This window comes from Bos taurus, chromosome 23 (genome assembly GCF_002263795.3).
Source record: "Bos taurus isolate L1 Dominette 01449 registration number 42190680 breed Hereford chromosome 23, ARS-UCD2.0, whole genome shotgun sequence".
In the NCBI taxonomy this organism is placed as follows: Eukaryota; Metazoa; Chordata; class Mammalia; order Artiodactyla; family Bovidae; genus Bos; species Bos taurus.
This window is the reverse complement of record NC_037350.1, coordinates 30,700,821-30,717,968: the sequence shown is the minus strand read 5'-3', so window position 1 is coordinate 30,717,968 and position 17,148 is coordinate 30,700,821. Positions and strand designations below refer to the sequence as shown.

Genomic DNA, 17,148 nt, shown 5'->3' with positions numbered 1-17,148 from the left:
TAGAACAGATTGTTTAAAAGGAGCATGAATACCCAATCCCTATAGCTGCCTCAGGGACACCTTCCCCTGAACCCTCTGATTCAGGAGACATACAACTTCTCATTTCTGCATTTACACAGAGCACCCCTTCCCAGGAAACCACATTAACAAGACATTTCCATACACTGTGATTCCCTGAGTCTGCCATATCAAGTTGAACTATGCTACAATACTTAAAAGACGGAAGAAGCTCTCAGTCATAATACAAACAGGCATCAGAAAAGAGCACACCTACAGAGGAAAGAGTTGACAGAGAACTATAATCTGTTCTTCCGTCCTCAGTGACCCTGGTTAGAGCAGAACCCTGGGCAAACAAACAGTTAACACTGAAATCTACTGACTAGGAGATAAATGAGGATATTACAGGGGTCACTATATGCTGATTACCATTCTACTAATGTTTTTAGCAGGGTGGATAGGGTCTATTTAGAATGTGATAAACCTACAGTATACAGACTACAGTTGTTCTGATGAATAAAACTCCTAAAAGCCAGAACACGACTACAAAGGTGAGGACACATATCAGGTGAGAAACTCTCAAGCCTTCCTTTTCTGATTTGTACGATACAAGTTAAACAAGTGAGAGTCCCTCATTTATTTTATGTATTCCATTTTAAAAACCTAAGTTCAGGAAGCAGTGTCTGACTGGTTTGGGGCCTCACAGACATTGCACATGTTGTTGCTCTTGTTTTGTATTATTTTCTAATTGTTTGTCAATCTGGTGCTGGTTAAGAACTGTGCTTCATGGGAGTCTGACTGACACTTCAGGCTTCCAAGGTGACACCTTACCTGAGCACACTGTGTTCATCTTGTGTTCCTCAGAAGGCAAAAATGATGAAAGATTATGACTTGCTCTTGGGCGTATTGACAGTTCTGAACTCCAGATGGGATCAAATAATTTAGCCAAGGCCTGGATACACCCAGTGCAGCCATTTCACAGATATTAAGAATTCAAAAGAAGGGAATGCCCTAGCATTCCAGGGTATAGGCTCCATGCTTCTACTGCAGGGGCCATGGGTTCAATCTCTGTTCTGGGAACTAAAGAGGGACAGCTTGAAAAGGTAGATATCATTTGAAAAATTTACAAAATAGAACTGAGCTTTGAGCATGTGGTATCTTTTAAATGATTTTTTTTAATTATTTTAGCCTGAGATCTAGATACCTGTATTATCTGTAAGTTATTCTAAAGTAATATACACATCCAAATGACACTCAGGCATTTGCTTAAAACAAATAAATCTGTTTGGTGGCAGTCCTTAGGAGCAGACAAGTAGCTGCTCACTCAGGAAAATAGGCTTTGTGACTTTATGTGACCTTGAGGGTTTCTGCACCAAAGAAAGTATCATTGAGGGATTTTTAAGTGACTATTTGGGCATAACTATCAAGAACTGATTGAGTAATATGAGAGGGGGAAATTTCTCACCATTCCGAGTACAGAGCACTCCAAACTGCTTTTTATCAGGTATATGTTCAGCATTACTGTGGGGTCAAAATCCTTGGTTTTACAAGTGTTTAATTCAAGGGTGAAGAGTGTGGTGCTGTTACAAATATAGATAAAATCTTGACCCTGTATATAATTTACCCACACTGCCATATCCAGCTTGCAAGACCACTTCTCAGGCAAACTGGCCGAGAGGGTTCAAGACCAGGAGGATGGTTAGCTGCTAGGAGAGGGAACTGTGTGATAGTTGTCATGCTTTTGTCTCCACTAAGAGACACAAATGCACTTACTTGCCTAGTGGTACATGCTGGGGAAATCTACCAAAAATCATAAATATTTCTGTGATGATAGCACAATCAATGCTCTAACCTCCAGAGAAAAATACACTGTTCATGATATTTAACTGACACCAAAAAACAGAATCTATACCTGAAAATAAATTTATGCTGTAAATTGCACTTGAGTGGGGATCTAAGACCTAAAATTTTTTTCTGGAATGTTTGTTTTGTTACTCATAATTCAGAACTCTGTGACAGTTATTTCACAATTAGACAGCTATTACTAAAGCTTAGTCATGTATTTTTAAATTAATAGACACAATATTTGTTTTTTCAATTTCCTTCTGATGAGTCTGAGGACATCTCCACAAAACATGGGATTTCCTGGGAATCAGGGGCCATTTCCAATAGTTTTATACTTCACTAAACCCAAATTACACGGGACGTTTGGCAGAGGAGAGATTCTAAGGTCTTAACCAATTGATGCCTAAATCAAAGAGTTTATAAAATGGCATGACGAGAAAAATCTAAACATATTTTACCCTTTGAAACTTTTGCTGCATCACAGGAGGTAAAATGTGTAGAATATGCAGTAGAACTTGGGTCATATGCTGCTCAGATATAATGCCCTTAAAATTTCCTCATTTAAAAATCTCATTTTAGAGAGGAACTGCGTGGTTCACAAAATTAAAATAACCAACTTTGTACCTCACATCAGTGTTTTTCTCCTGCTGTATACAAAAATACATGTAAGAACTACCTGGTGTTCTTACCAACGAAGGGGTACCAGTGGTCTGCCAGCAGTGCATCATACCCTTCGCTCAGTGAGTCCTACTGCTGCTGGTGCTGCTGCTGCTGCTAAGTCGCTTCAGTCGTGTCCGACTCTGTGCGACCCCGTAGACGGCAGCCCACCAGGCTCCTCTGTCCATGGGATTTTCCAGGCAAGAGTACTGGAGTGGGGTGCCATTTCCTAGGCACGGCCATCTCTGAAGTGATCCTACACAATATGGCGGCTGCACTGCTGAGGTTACAGTTGCACCTGATGTCTGAATGGCTTTGCCAAAATTAATGCAGCAAGATTTTCTTTGAGATTCAACTTTATTTTCCCCACAAGTGCTCCACCTACATCAGTGAAAAACGTCTGATCAAATCATCAAACCATGGAATTTCAGTAGAGGCATGATCCAAATAAACGAATGAATGTTATTTTCTAGTAACTCCTAGAAAATATTACTAATAATATTCCTTACAGTGTTTCAGTGGTTTTATGTTCTTATTTTGGCTTCATATAATATAAACACATGTCTTTTTGCAAATAGATGTGGAACAATGTACCCAAATGAGAGTGCAAATAAAAATCCTTGGAGCTGTTAAAACAGTAACTACAAAGCAGATGCTGCCAGAACATTGAAACAGCATCTCTGGAAGTTGAAATGCATACATGAACTTAGAATCCGAACATTCACTTTTCAACGGGAATGAAAGAGACAAATTCCCTGCAGAGTTGCCAAAGGAAATTTTAGATAACTCATGGGGCATACATATATCTCTGAATAGTTCTGGCGTTCAAAGTCCTTCCATTAAACTGTCCTCCTCACCCATCATCTGGAGTCAGAGTCCTTCCAAAGCACCTTCTTCATCGCTCCCTTCACATCCCTGTTCCTCAGCGTATATATGAGGGGGTTGGTCATGGGAATAATGACAGTGTAGAAGAGAGACATGAACTTTTCCTGATCCTGGGAGTCGCTGCTGCTGGGCTGAAAATACACAGAGATGGCTGTGCCAGAGAACAGGGAGACCACCGTGAGGTGGGATCCACACGTGCCAAATGCTTTTCTCTGCCCTGCAGTGGACTTTATTCTTAACACGGCCCTGACAATCCGACCATAGGAGAACATGATTAATGAAACAGGTGTGAGAAGAGTGATGACACTGCCAAAAAAGGTCATATACACATTCATGGTGGTGTCAACACAGGCAAGTTTGAGAAAAGGAGGGATCTCGCAAAGGAAATGGTCTAATTTATTTCTCCCACAAAGTGGTAAAAGGAAGATGAGCACTGTCTGTAACAAGGAATTGGCAAAACCAATGATCCATGAAGCAGAAGCCATCAAGGCACACAGACGAGGGTGCATGATTACTGTATAGTGAAGGGGCCTGCAAACAGCTGCATAGCGGTCAATTGCCATAACTCCTAGGAGAATACATTCTGTACATCCCAAACCCAGAGAGATGAACATTTGAACTATACAACCACCAAAGGAGATGGATTTGTCTGCTCCACTGAGATTAACCAAGAACTGGGGAACAATGCTGGTGGTGTAGCACATGTCCAAAAAACTCAGGTTAGAGAGGAAAAAGTACATCGGGGTGTGAAGACGTGGGTCCAAGTAGGACAATGCAATGATGGTTGTGTTTCCCAGCAAAGTGAAGATGTAGAAAATCAAAAGAATTCCCAAGAGGACGAGCTCAAGTTGAGGCCTGTCAGAGAAACCTAGTAGGATAAACCCAGTGAAAGAACTTCCATTTTTCTGTTCCATCCTTTGCTGGCACAAGGCTCCTGTCAAACCAGGCATTTAGCAATTTATAAAAGGTATTTTCCAAGAAAGAGCAGTGTTGAAGAGGAAAATCTATCATGTTCAAAGGCATGGCCACAGGATTTTATATACAACTATTTGAATAAATCATGTACCCATTGAAATTGATATATATTAACTCAATTAGTTCTATACTATTCACAAAAAGTTATATATTGATATTTAATACAAGAAAATAATAAATAAAATACTAAGATCAAATAATGAAACTTGGTTTGCATCAATCATAGATATAATATGTCTTTCAGATTGAGATTAATAGGATTGAAGTACAATCATTATATATATACATTTTAGAGAAATTGGAAGTAAGGAAAAATCAAGGCAGAATGATTAGAAAGAGTAAGAAAGATGTAGACAGAGGGAGAAAGTTTATTTTAAATATGTTTTTCATTATTCTACGTAACTGTATGTGTATATATCTCACATGTAATTGAATAATACAAAAAATCTCTAAAATGCATTCAGATATAGAATAGTATAAGCTAGAATGTACTTATACAAAGATTATATTACATTTGAAGTATCACTAAGAGTGCTGCATGCAAACATTTTGGCAGAATTGTTGTCTCTCTACTCTTAATACATTATATTTGTGAATGCTATACTCCAATCTTTCTGTATAGTAGTAAAAAATAAACTGTTGAGAGTTTGAAAATATTACCATTCAATTACAGTGCTTAACGCTTGCCCTTGAGATAACTAAAATTACTACACCAATTTAACAAGAACTCCAAAACTTTATTCACTGTGCATAGTCAGTTCATGGGCTTTCCTGATGACTCACCAGTAAAGAACCTGCCTGCTAATGCAGGAGATACAGGAAATGTGGGCTCAGTCCCTGCATTGGGAAGATACACTGGAGAAGAAAATGGCAACCCACTCTAGTACAGAGAAACTGGTGGGCTACAGTCCATGGAGTCATAAAGACTCAGACATGACATAGTGACTAAATAACAAAAATAGTTCACAGCAGAAGTTCAAAACCCAGTGATCATCATTTACCTCTTCTTTCTGTTGATTTCATTTTCACGTATTATCAGCAACTAAAAGCCTGGAATTCCTAAAGAAGATAGGATTATGCGCTATCAACATTTTAATCAAGATAAATATTTTTTAAAGATATCCAATTGTGTAATCTGTGCACAAAGTGTAATGGTGTACAACACTCCCTATGATAAATATTTAGATAGATAAATATATACAAACACAGATGCACTGTCAGTGCAATGACAGGTCAAAGATAGGATGTAAAACTAAAAGTATTAATAATATGAGGGAAGATATAAGGAAAAGTACACTTTGGTATTATAAAAATCTAAGAACATCCATTTACATTAGGTTAATTTTATGTATGCACCTTTCTGGGAGCTATCTTGAAACATTACTTACATCAAACCAAACGCAACACCAGCCCTAAGGTTAGCTGATTACCGTATTCATCTACCTATTTATTATTGCATAGACATGATCATTGGTATTCTCTGGTGGCTCAGATGGTAAAGAGTCTACCTGCAATGCGGGAGACCTCTGTTTGATCCCTGGATTGGTAAGATCCCCTGGAGAAGGAAATGGCAACCCACTCCAGTATTCTTGCCTGGAAAATCCCATGGACAGAGGAGCCTGATGGGCTACAGTCCAAAGGAGTGAAAAGAGTTGGACACAACTGACCGACTTCACTTTCACTTTTTCATGATCATACATTAACTTAAGCAACATAAGAAAGTATGTAATTCAGTTCTATTGCATTCAAATGATTAGGCACATAGTGCATTTTTAATTCTTCTAAGGCTTTCAAACTTTGAATCTGAATTGGGTGTAGACCCGCTGCTGTGTGAAAGAAATTGATACAATATTGTCATAAAATAAATGTTAATAAAAACTGAGTAAAGGAAAAAGTGTGAAAGTGTTACTCACTCAGTCACGTCCAACTCTTTGTGACCCTGTGGACTGTAGCCCACTAGGTTCCTCTGTCCTTGGGATTTCCAGGCAAGAATACTGGAGTAGGTTGCCATGCCCCCCTCCAGGGGATCTTCCTGGCCCAGGGATTGAACCCACATTTCTACTCACACTTCTTTTGTCTCCTGCATTGGCAGGCAGGTTGTTCACCGCTAGTGCCACCTGGGAAGCCATTAATGAAGGAAAAGTAAGAGCCAAATGTACAAGCTGGATTTACAAAAGGCAGAGGAACCAGAGATCCAATTGCCAATATTAGTTGGATCATAAAAAAGCAAGGAAATACCCCAAAAATTCTACTTCTGCTTCACTGACTACACTAAAGCCTTTGACTGTTGGACCACAACAAACTGTGGAAAATTCTTAAAGAGATGGGAATACCAGACCACCTAACCTGTCTTCTGAGAAACCTGTATGCAGGTTTCATACAAGAAGCAACAGTTAGAACCAAACATGGGATATGGACTGTTTCAAAATTGGGAAAGGAGTACATCATGCCTGTGTATTGTTATCCTGCTTATTTAACATATACAGAGTACATCATGTGAAATGCCAGGCTGAATGGCTCACAAGCTGGAATCAAGACTGATTGGAGAAATATTGAAAACCTCAGATACACAGATGATACCACCCTGATGGCAGAAAGCAAAGAGGAACTAAAGAGCCTCTTGATGAAGGTGAAAGAGGAGAGTGCAAAAGCTGGCTTAAAATTTAACATTCAAAAAACTTAAGATCATGGCATCTGGGCCCATCACTTCATGGCAAATAGATGAGGAAAAAATGGAAACAATGACAGATTTTATTTTCTTGGGCTCCAAAATCACTACAGATGGTGACTGCAGCCGTGAAATTAAAAGACCCTTGCTCCGTGAAAGAAAAGCTGTGGCAAACTTAGATAGTGTATTAAAAGCAGAGACATCACTTTACTAACAAAGGTCCATACACTCAGAACTATGGTCGTGTATGGATGTGAGAATTGAACCATGAAGAAGGGTGAGTGCCAAAGAATTGATGCTTTTGAATTGTGGTACTGGTGAAGACTCTTGGACTGCAAAAGTCCCTTGGACTGCAAGGAGATCCAGCCAGTCAATCCTAAAGGAAATCAACACTGAATGTTCACTGGAAGGACTGATGTTGATGCTGAAGCTCCAATACTTTCACCACCTGATGTGAAGAGCCAACTCATTGGAAAAGACTCTGATTTTGGAAAAGATTGAGCACAGGAGGAGAAGGCATCAACAGAGGATGAGATGGTTAGATAGCATCATTAACTCAATGGGCATGAACTTGAGATGGTGAAAGACAGGGAAGCCTGGCATGCTGCATTCCTGGGGTTGCAAAGTCCGACCTGACTGAACGACTGAACAACAACCACAAAGACTCAAATGAAAGAAGAGGTAGTGGTGGAGGGGCCCTGGGGAATATTCCTTCATCAATGGTGTAAATGTCCTCCATGTCCCATACTTTAGTGGTAAGGAAAGAAAAAAAAAAAGATCAGAAATATAAAAAGGACACATAATAGAAATTTAATACATCATGTATGAGAAGGATTAAGCTAATCTAACTTAACACTCAATCACAGAACAGTATGGAAGAGCACTAGTTCACACACCTCCAAAAACAATACTTAATTAAAAATTCTCACATTTAAAGTTTGAAAAATTAAAGTATCCAAAATTTGAAGGCTGGAAAGATATGCTGCTTGTAGCTAATAATGCTGGGATTCCCTGGTGGTCCAGTGGTGAAGAGTCTGCCATGCAATGTAAAGGACACAGGTTTGATCCCTGGTCAAGGAAGATCCCTCATGAGCAGGACAACTATGATTCCACATGCGCGGGGCAGCTATGCCCATCCGCCACAACTACTGTCTCCTGCACCACAACTACTGAAGCTCGTGCTCCACAACAGGAGAAAAAAACTCACTGAGAAGCCGGCGCACCACAGCTAGAGAGTAGCCTCTGCTCACTGCACCTGCAGAAAGCCTGTGAGCAGCACCCAAGATCCAGTGCAGTCAAAAATTAAATGAGTAAATACAGAAATAGTTTTGAAAATAATAGTAATAATGCCAGCACTGTTGGTATTGTTGATTGTTTGATATGCACTACAACTTTTACATGCATAATCTCAACTATCTCCAAAACAGTTTGACATTTATTACTGTTACCCTTCTATATTTGAAGAAATAGACTAAAGTGGTTAAGCAGCTTAGCCAAGATTATTAAAATCCTAAATTTGTAAACAAAAATTAGGTCTCTTGGATATCAAAGTTTGTGTTTTTAGCAAACACATCGCTTTATTGCCAGACATGAATATATTAAAATTCAGAGGACACCACTGCACATGGCAGGGTTTACAATTTCATAAGATTTCATTCTTCCTTTGATTTCTTATAAGAATGTGGTCTGTGGTATTCACAGATCTATATAGAAAAAAATTTATAATAGAATTATAAATTTTTGACAGTCTAAATGTGCAATGACAGGATATATTCCCTGACACACTTTCTCAGAAGAGCAAATACAACCTATGGCTCAGTCTCATGAACATATATACAAATACTGACACATTCATCCTAGATGAACTGCTGGAAAATTTTTCTAAATGTACCTCATAAAGGAAGCATTCACCAAAGTGAAGGGCAAATATAAAATGTTATTTCTTCAAAGGAAAACAGCAACACAAAAATGGACCAGTGTAATAAAATGATGATATATTTTATCATCATATCAATAAGGACCAGAAAGGCAGTTGATAAAAGATAAAATCCTGTCAAGATGAAGTTGTTCAAACCATTTGCAATTATACAGAGTAATATTCGTTTATTAGAAAAGGGATGCTGAATGACCAGGTATCTGACAGGTCTAAAAATCAATGATTTTAGACTGAAAAATTTAATGTCAGACAACAAACAAAAGCAACACCAACTAAAACAGAAAAAAAGAATGTAATGTCTTTGTATGTTACAAATGATTCCGGTCCAAGTGGAGATTACACTGGAAGGTAATTAGGATACCAATGTCATATTTGCTTCTTTAAATATTTTTTCTCTAAAGAAATTCAGGAAATTATCCCTTCCTGAGGACACCAGATATGGGAAACTTCAAGATGCATCATCGCAATGATCTCAAGAGTACATTCTGCTGGCCTGGGTCACACCAATCCCTTGCTCCTTCCCTACTCAGCACCCGCCCTTCCTAAAGCTGTTTGCACAACCACAGAAGGCAACGTTCCAAGGTAAGGAATATTATTTGGCTGAGGTTAAGTGGGAAATTTTTATCTCCTTCCTACCACATTTAAAGAATTCTGCTCTTTAATTGGGAATTATCATCTATGTTAAAATACATATCAACTGACCTAACGTAATAAGGAATACTGATATGTAGGAGACAAACTACATAAACAATAAAAACTAGAAATATTAAGCACATTCATCCTAGCTACAGGAACAACAAATACTATCCTTGGTAACCATCATGATATGACATGAAATAGGCAAATTCTGCTATACAAGCTACATATCAATAAATACTTGGATACAAAGTGAAATAAATGAAAAAATCAAAGTATATGTGTGTATATATAGAAAATATCAAGTGGGTAAAATTGAACAGATTCTACAAAATAAAGATGACATCTTACATAACAATTATTTTTTAAAAGAATATAATAGAAATTATATGTCACAAGAACACAATTCTACTATACTAATTAAGAGAAGAGACATCAAGTGAGAGAGGTTAAATGTTTAATACAGACACATATCAGTGCTAGAGGTATATTTACAGTTATAATAACTGTATATTACTGACAATAATATAACTCAAATTGTAGTGGAAGAAGTATTTCAAGAAAACTAGCTACTTGCTGTGCAAACCAAACATTTTAAAGACAAAAGATCTCAAGATAATGTCTCTTTAAGAGATCTCAAATTATGCAACATTCACTGATAAATTTCAAGTTCAAACTCTACCCTATCCAGTTCCTCAAGGAATCCTGAAAAGGTGCAGACAAAATCCCTGCAACCTCAGAGCCATAACTGAATCAGCTTTGCCTTAATAATCTTCTGTCTCAGCTTAACTCCAATACATTAGGACTGGTCCCTAATGGCAATGCAGGACTTATAAATGAGGAGCAAATGGGTCTATCATGGTATCAGAAATAACAGTTCTGATCACTATGGACAACATTTGGCCAGGTTGGGAAGGAGAGGCTGAAGTAGGAATTCCTTTGCAAGCTGTTTATTGATCGAATGTTCTCAGGATAAAGAGAATCAAAGAGCAAAATAGAGCAAATAATGCTGCTAAGCAAGGATGTGATCGCAAATGGAATAGAATAAGCCTGGTCCCAGAGAAATCTGGAACAGGACTCTCCAACAACTATGCTGATAAAAAGTATTCTATCTTCACTAATACAATCACTGCTACCCACGTGTTGCTGACTGAGCATTTCAAGGGTGGCAGCTAAGGAATGAAAGTTTAAATTTAAATTTAATTCAGGTTAATTTAAATACCTAGTCATTTAAATGTGACTAGTTACTAGTATACAGAATAACAAGCTGTTGAGCATGCATTGTGTCAGATGTAGCTCCACTTGACCCAAAGGCAATCTTTTATATATCCCAAGGATCTGTCATTGACTGCAAGCTGCCCCAACCAAGTTCAGGAGACCTCCTGGCAATGTGGCTCCCATTCAATGATGGCAATTTTCTGAAGAAGGAATGGGCTCTGAAGCTATCGGTCAATACTCATGACAAATATAGTGTGGACCAGTGCACCCACCAGCCAGTAGAAAAGATCTGATCTGGACACTGAAAGCATTCATACAAAACCTAGAGTCCATTCATACAAAATGTAGAGTCCATTCATAAGTGTGTGCAAGGATGAAAGGACAGTCACCAGTGTACAATACACATCACCTCAGTGCAAGGCCATCAGAAAATTGTCATTTGCCTAATTCACCAATGAATTAAACATTCAGATCACCTTTTCTGGCCCACGTTTCTCCTCTCAAATTGATATTTCTCCTCAATTGAAGAATGATCATTTTTCATTAACAATAAATTCAAAAATGCATTGACACAATTACCAACAAATGGACATTCATTGTTGTAACTGTCAAACCAGCATTTGGAAGATTACTTATGTTCATTTCTTTGAGAAAATGAACATTTTAAAACTACAGATATTGACAATATACTTTAAGAAACATTCTGCAATTTCACAGCAAATAGGAGCTGAGGAAAAAGTGAAAGTGTATAGTCTAATAAGTTCACATTCACATATATGCTATTATTCAATTACTGAAGGACATGTTTTATGACAGCCAAATATCCTGAATTTAAATTGTTTCATATATCCATATTGAGACCCGGGAACACAAAGTTGGCTTCCATAAGGAACACTTAAGTTGAGTTCTTAAATTTGGTGAATTTCTATAGGAGTTTCTGTTTGTTTTGCCAACTGTCATGTATGTTACTCAATTTAGCCTTTCAGGAACACTTGCAACTGAAAACAAACTCACTTACCAATTTCTAAAGTACCACAGAGATCGAGTTCCTGTCCTCTCAGTCTTATTCCCCTTATGTGAGTGTCCTAAGCTCGTTCCCTATCTCATTTCCAGTTCCTGCCTTTAATACAGTACTGGGCATTGGAACCTGGGTATGTAGACTAAGGATGCAGGTTGTATGAAATGGGTACACAAGTTGACTCTGCTAACTTGGAATTGAAATGTCCTTAAATTTCCTTAAGCAAGAAGATGCTTTCTCTTGATAACTTCAAATATCTTCACACGATACTGAAGATCAGCATTGTGTCTAGCTGGTAGGATGACATGGGAAGGCAATTTCAAACTCTCAGGATTCCTTCTGAATATAATGTCTTGGCTCTATGATGGAGAGCTCATTATGAAAGCATGAGATTGGTATGAAACTGCAGTAAAACTGGTCTGGTTAAAATAGTTTACCTGACTGAAGTCTCTGAGGAATGTATGTCCTGAACTGTTAATTAGCTGATGTCACCTAGCTGCCCAGAGATGACAATCCTCAGGGAAAATGAATATCAAGGAGAATGCAAGAGGATACCTAACCTGCCTCTTTTATAACTTCTCATAATTGTCAGAGGTCGGATAATTCCCTTGACTTCTCAGTTACCTTAACTCTCCTCTTTAATTGTTTAGATATTTTACTGAACACTTGAGATTTTTTTCTACCTTTGCAAAAAAAAAAATTATCCATATATAAATAAGAATTCATTAAGTTTCTTAATTTTAAAAGTAAATTAATTTTTATCTAATATTCATAACCAACTTTTAATGGATCACAGAGTTACCAATTAGGCAGTTCCTATCTAATCTTTAAGGTAAATATATTAAAAGTCAGCCACCACATTTTACTCCCAAACTTCTAATATGGCTAAGGAAAAACTACCAGTCCTCTATGACATTATTCAAATTCTATCTGAAAGTTGTAATGATTTACATAAACAAACAGAAAAATTATTGACTTTTTAAATAAAACTTCCATGGTTTGTTTAAGTTCAACTCAATTTTGCATTTATTTCCACATGACTGAGTTAAACAAGATAGCTATAATTGTTAAAGTAAACTGAAGGAAACTTGATGGATATTGTGTGTTTTGAAGTTTGAAGATCAATTAATTTCAAAACAACTTATACACTTGACTATACAGGCAAAAGGCAGAATTAATTAGCATCTGTCCATGGAAGGCTTTAGCTGTACCATCAAAAGCAGCTTCAAAAAATATAGAATCTCTTTTCCCCACTAGAACACATTTTCTTTCAAACTAATAGACAACTTCTAATTAGTAGTATAAGCTATCTCAGGAAAAGCTATTTAAATTTGAAGTATCTTGGGTTTTATATGCCATTAATCAGACAAGTATACAGATCTTCTATAACTAATTTACATGCTATAGCCAAGCATTTCCCATAGAACCATAAATGCCAGTTTTTTCTAAATAACATTCTACCCATAGGGAGAAATTATCTTTTCCTTAAAATACTCCTAGAGTAGAATTTTCTCAGTAATCTCTCTACTAGTTAAATTCCATTGTAATATTTATAAGGAGGTCAAGTAAAGATTAGTATTGCATAGGGTGTCCAGAGATAAAGGGAATTACAGATCTGCAATTAACATTTCTTCCTATTTCCATCTTGATGTTGCAAATATTAATTGGAAAAATAATGTTGGATAATAATTTGACATTATCTAGAATGTGATGTGGATGTGACAGATGATGGAAGTAAAGTCCAATGCTGAAAAGAGCAAAATTGCATAGGAACCTGGAATGTTAAGTCCGTGAATCAAGGCAAACTGGAAGTGGTCAAACAGGAGATGGCAAGAGTTAGCATCAAAATTTTAGGAATCAGCTAACTAAAATGGACTGGAATGGGTGAATTTAACTCAGTGACCATTATATCTACTACTGTGAGCAAGAATTCCTTAGAAGAAATGGAGCAGCCATCAGAGTCAACAAAAGAGTGCAAAATGCAGTACTTGGATGCAATCTCAAAACTAACAAAATGATCCCTGTTCACTTCCAAGGCAAACCATTCAATATCACAGGAATCCAAGTCTATGCCCCAAGCAGTAATGCTGAAGAAGCTGAAGTTGAATGGTTCTATAAAGACCTACCAGAGAAGGCAATGGCACCCCACTCCAGTACTCTTGCTTGGAAAATCCCATGGACAGAGGAGCCTGTTAGGCTGCAGTCCATGGGGTCGCTAAGAGTCGGACATGACTGAGCGATTTCACTTTCACTTTTCACTTTCATGCATTGGAGAAGGAAATGGCAGCCCACTCCAGTGTTCTTGCCTGGAGAATCCCAGGGACGGGGGAGCCTGGTGGGCTGCCATCTATGGGGTCGCACAGAGTCGGACACGACTGAAGTGACTTAGCATAGCATAGCATAAAGACCTACAAGACTTACAAGAACTAACACCTAAAAGAGATGTCCTCTTCATCATAGGGGACTGGAATGCAAAAGGAGGAAGTTAAGAGAAGCAGGCAAATTAGGCCTTGGAGCACAAAATGAAGCAGGTCAAAGGCTAACAGAGTTTTGCCAAGAGGACGCACTGGTCATAGCAAACACCCTCTTCCAACAACACAAGAGAAGACTCTACTCATAGACATCACCAGATGGTCAATACCAAAATCAGATTGATTATATTCTTTGCAGCCAAAGAAGGAGAAGCTCTATACAGTCAGCAAAACCAAGACCAGGAGCTGACTGTGGCTCAGATCATGAACTCTTTATTGCCAAATTCAGACTGAAATTGAAGAAAGTTGGGAAAACCACTAGACTGTTCGGATGAGTTCAGTTCAGTCACTCAGACGTGTCCGACTCTTTGCTACTCCATGGACTGCAGCACGCCAGGCTTCCCTGTCCATCACCAACTCCAGGAGTTTACTCAAACTCATGTCCATTGAGTCAGTGATGCCATCCAACCATCTCATCCTCTGTAGTCCCCTTCTCCTCCTCCTGCAATCTTTCACAGCATCAGGGTCTTTTCAAATGAGTGAATTCTTTGCATCAGGTGGCCAAAGTATTGGAGTTTCAGCTTCAACATCAGTCCTTCCAGTGAACACTCAGGACTGATTTTCTTTAGGATGGACTGTTTGCATCTCCTTACAGTCCAAGGGACTCTCAAGAGCCTTCACCAACACCACAGTTCAAAAGCATCAATTCTTCAGCGCTCAGCTTTCTTTATAGTCCAACTCTCACAGCCATACATGACTACTGGAAAAACCATAGCCTTGACTAGATGGACTTTTGTTGGCAAAGTAATGTTTCTGTTTTTTAATATGCTGCCTAGATTGGTCATAACTTTTCTTCCAAGAAGTAAGTGTCTTTTCATTTCATGGCTGCATTCAACATCTGCAGTCATTTTGGAGCCCCCAAAAATAAAATTAGCCACTATTTCCACTGTGTCCCATCTATTTCCCATGAAGTGATGGGACCAGATGCCATGATCTTAGTTTTCTGAATGTTGACCTTTAAGCCAACTTTTTCACTCTTCTCTTTCACTTTCATCAAGAGGCTCTTTAGTTCCTCTTCACTTTCTGCCATAAGGGTGGTGTCATCTGCATATCTGAGGTTATTGATATTTCTCCCAGCAATCTTGATTCCAGCTTGTACTTCATCCAGCCCAGCTTTTCTCATGATGTATTCTGCATATAAGTTAAATAAGCAGGGTGACAATATACAGCTTTGATGTACTCCTTTTCCTATTTGGAACCAATTTGTTGTTCCATGTCCAGTTCTAACTGTTGCTTCTTGACATGCATACAGATTTTCAGGAGGTAGGTCAGGTGGTCTGATATTCCCATCTCTTGAAGAATTTCCCACAGATTGTTGTGATCCACACAGTCAAAGGCTTTGGAATAGCCAAAAAAGCAAAAGTAGATTTTTTCTGAAACTCTCTTGCTTTTTCAATGATCCAGCGGATGTTGGCATTGTTGATCTCTGGTTCCTTTGCCTTTTCTAAAACCAGTTTGAACATCTGGAAGTTCACGATTGACATATTGTTGAAGTCTGGCTTGAAGAATTTTGAGCATCACTTTACTAGCATGTGAGATGAGTGCAATTGTGCGGTAGTTTGAGCATTCTTTGGCATTGCCTTTCTTAGGGACTGGAATGAAAACTCACCTTTTCCAGACCATTCAGGTATGACCTAAATCAAATCCCTTACAATTGTACAGTGGACATGACAAATAGATTCAATGGATTAGATCTGATAGAAAGAGTGCCTGAAGAACTATGGACGGAGGTTTGTGACATTGTACAGGAGGCAGTGATCAAGATCATCCCCAAGAAAAAGATATGCAAAAAGGTAAATTGGTTGTCTGACAACCCTTACAAATAGCTGTGAAAAGAAAAGAAGCTAAAGGCAAAGGAGAAAAGGAAAGATATACCCATTTGAATCAGAGTGCCAAAGAATAGCAAGGAGATATAAGAAAGCCTTCCTCAGTGATCAGTGCAAAGAAATAGAGGAAGACAATAAAATGGGGAAGACTAGAGATCTCTTCAAGAAAATTAGAGATACCAAGGGAACATTTCATGCAAAGATGAGCACAATAAAGGACAGAAATGGTATGGACCTAACAGAAGCAGAAGATATTAAGAACAGGTGGCAAGAATACACAGAAGAGCTGTACAAAAAAGATCTTCACGACCCGATTAATCACGATAGTGTAATCACTCACCTAGAGCCAGACATCCTGGAATGTGAAGTCAAGTGGGCCTTAGGAAGCATCATTACGAACAAAGCTAGTTGAGATGATGGAATTCCAGATGAGTTATTTCAAATCCTAAAAGATGATGCTATGAAAGTGCTAGACTCAATATACCAGCAAATGTGGAAAACTCAGCAGTGGCCACAGGACTGGAAAAGGTCAGTTTTCATTCCAATCCCAAAGAAAGGCAATGCCAAAGAATGCTCAAACTACCACACAATTGCATTCATCTTACATGCTAGCAAAGTAATGCTCAAAATTCTCCAAGCCAGGCTTCAACAGTAAGTGAACCGTGAACTTCCCGATGTTCAAGCTGGTTTTAGAAAAGGCAAAGGAACCAGAGATCAACAATGCCAACATCCGCTGGATCATCGAAAAAGCAAGAGAGTTCCAGAAAAAATCTACTTTTGCTTTTTTGGCTATTCCAAAGCCTTTGACTGTGTGGATCACAACAATCTGTGGGAAATTCTTCAAGAGATGGGAATATCAGACCACCTGACCTACCTCCTGAAAATCTGTATGCATGTCAAGAAGCAACAGTTAGAACTGGACATGGAACAACAAATTGGTTCCAAATAGGAAAAGG

The 17,148-nt window shown here is 38.3% G+C and overlaps 1 protein-coding gene and 1 pseudogene across 1 annotated transcript; one reads left to right on the top strand and one right to left on the bottom strand.

Annotated features, from left to right (window-relative positions):
* Nucleotides 1–17,148, top strand: part of LOC617979 (BOLA class I histocompatibility antigen, alpha chain BL3-7-like) — a 109,099-nt pseudogene that overhangs the window by 13,481 nt on the left and 78,470 nt on the right.
* On the bottom strand, nucleotides 3,360–4,342 carry OR2B8M (olfactory receptor family 2 subfamily B member 8M). The gene has a single exon (XM_003587715.2). The coding sequence runs from the start codon at nucleotides 4,332–4,334 to the stop codon at nucleotides 3,360–3,362; it is 975 nt and encodes a 324-aa protein (XP_003587763.2). The 5' UTR covers nucleotides 4,335–4,342.

Excerpts from the sequence above, each read along its gene's own strand:
- OR2B8M (XM_003587715.2), bottom strand. The coding sequence starts at position 4,334 with ATGCCTGGTTTGACAGGAGCCTTGTGCCAGCAAAGGATGGAACAGAAA.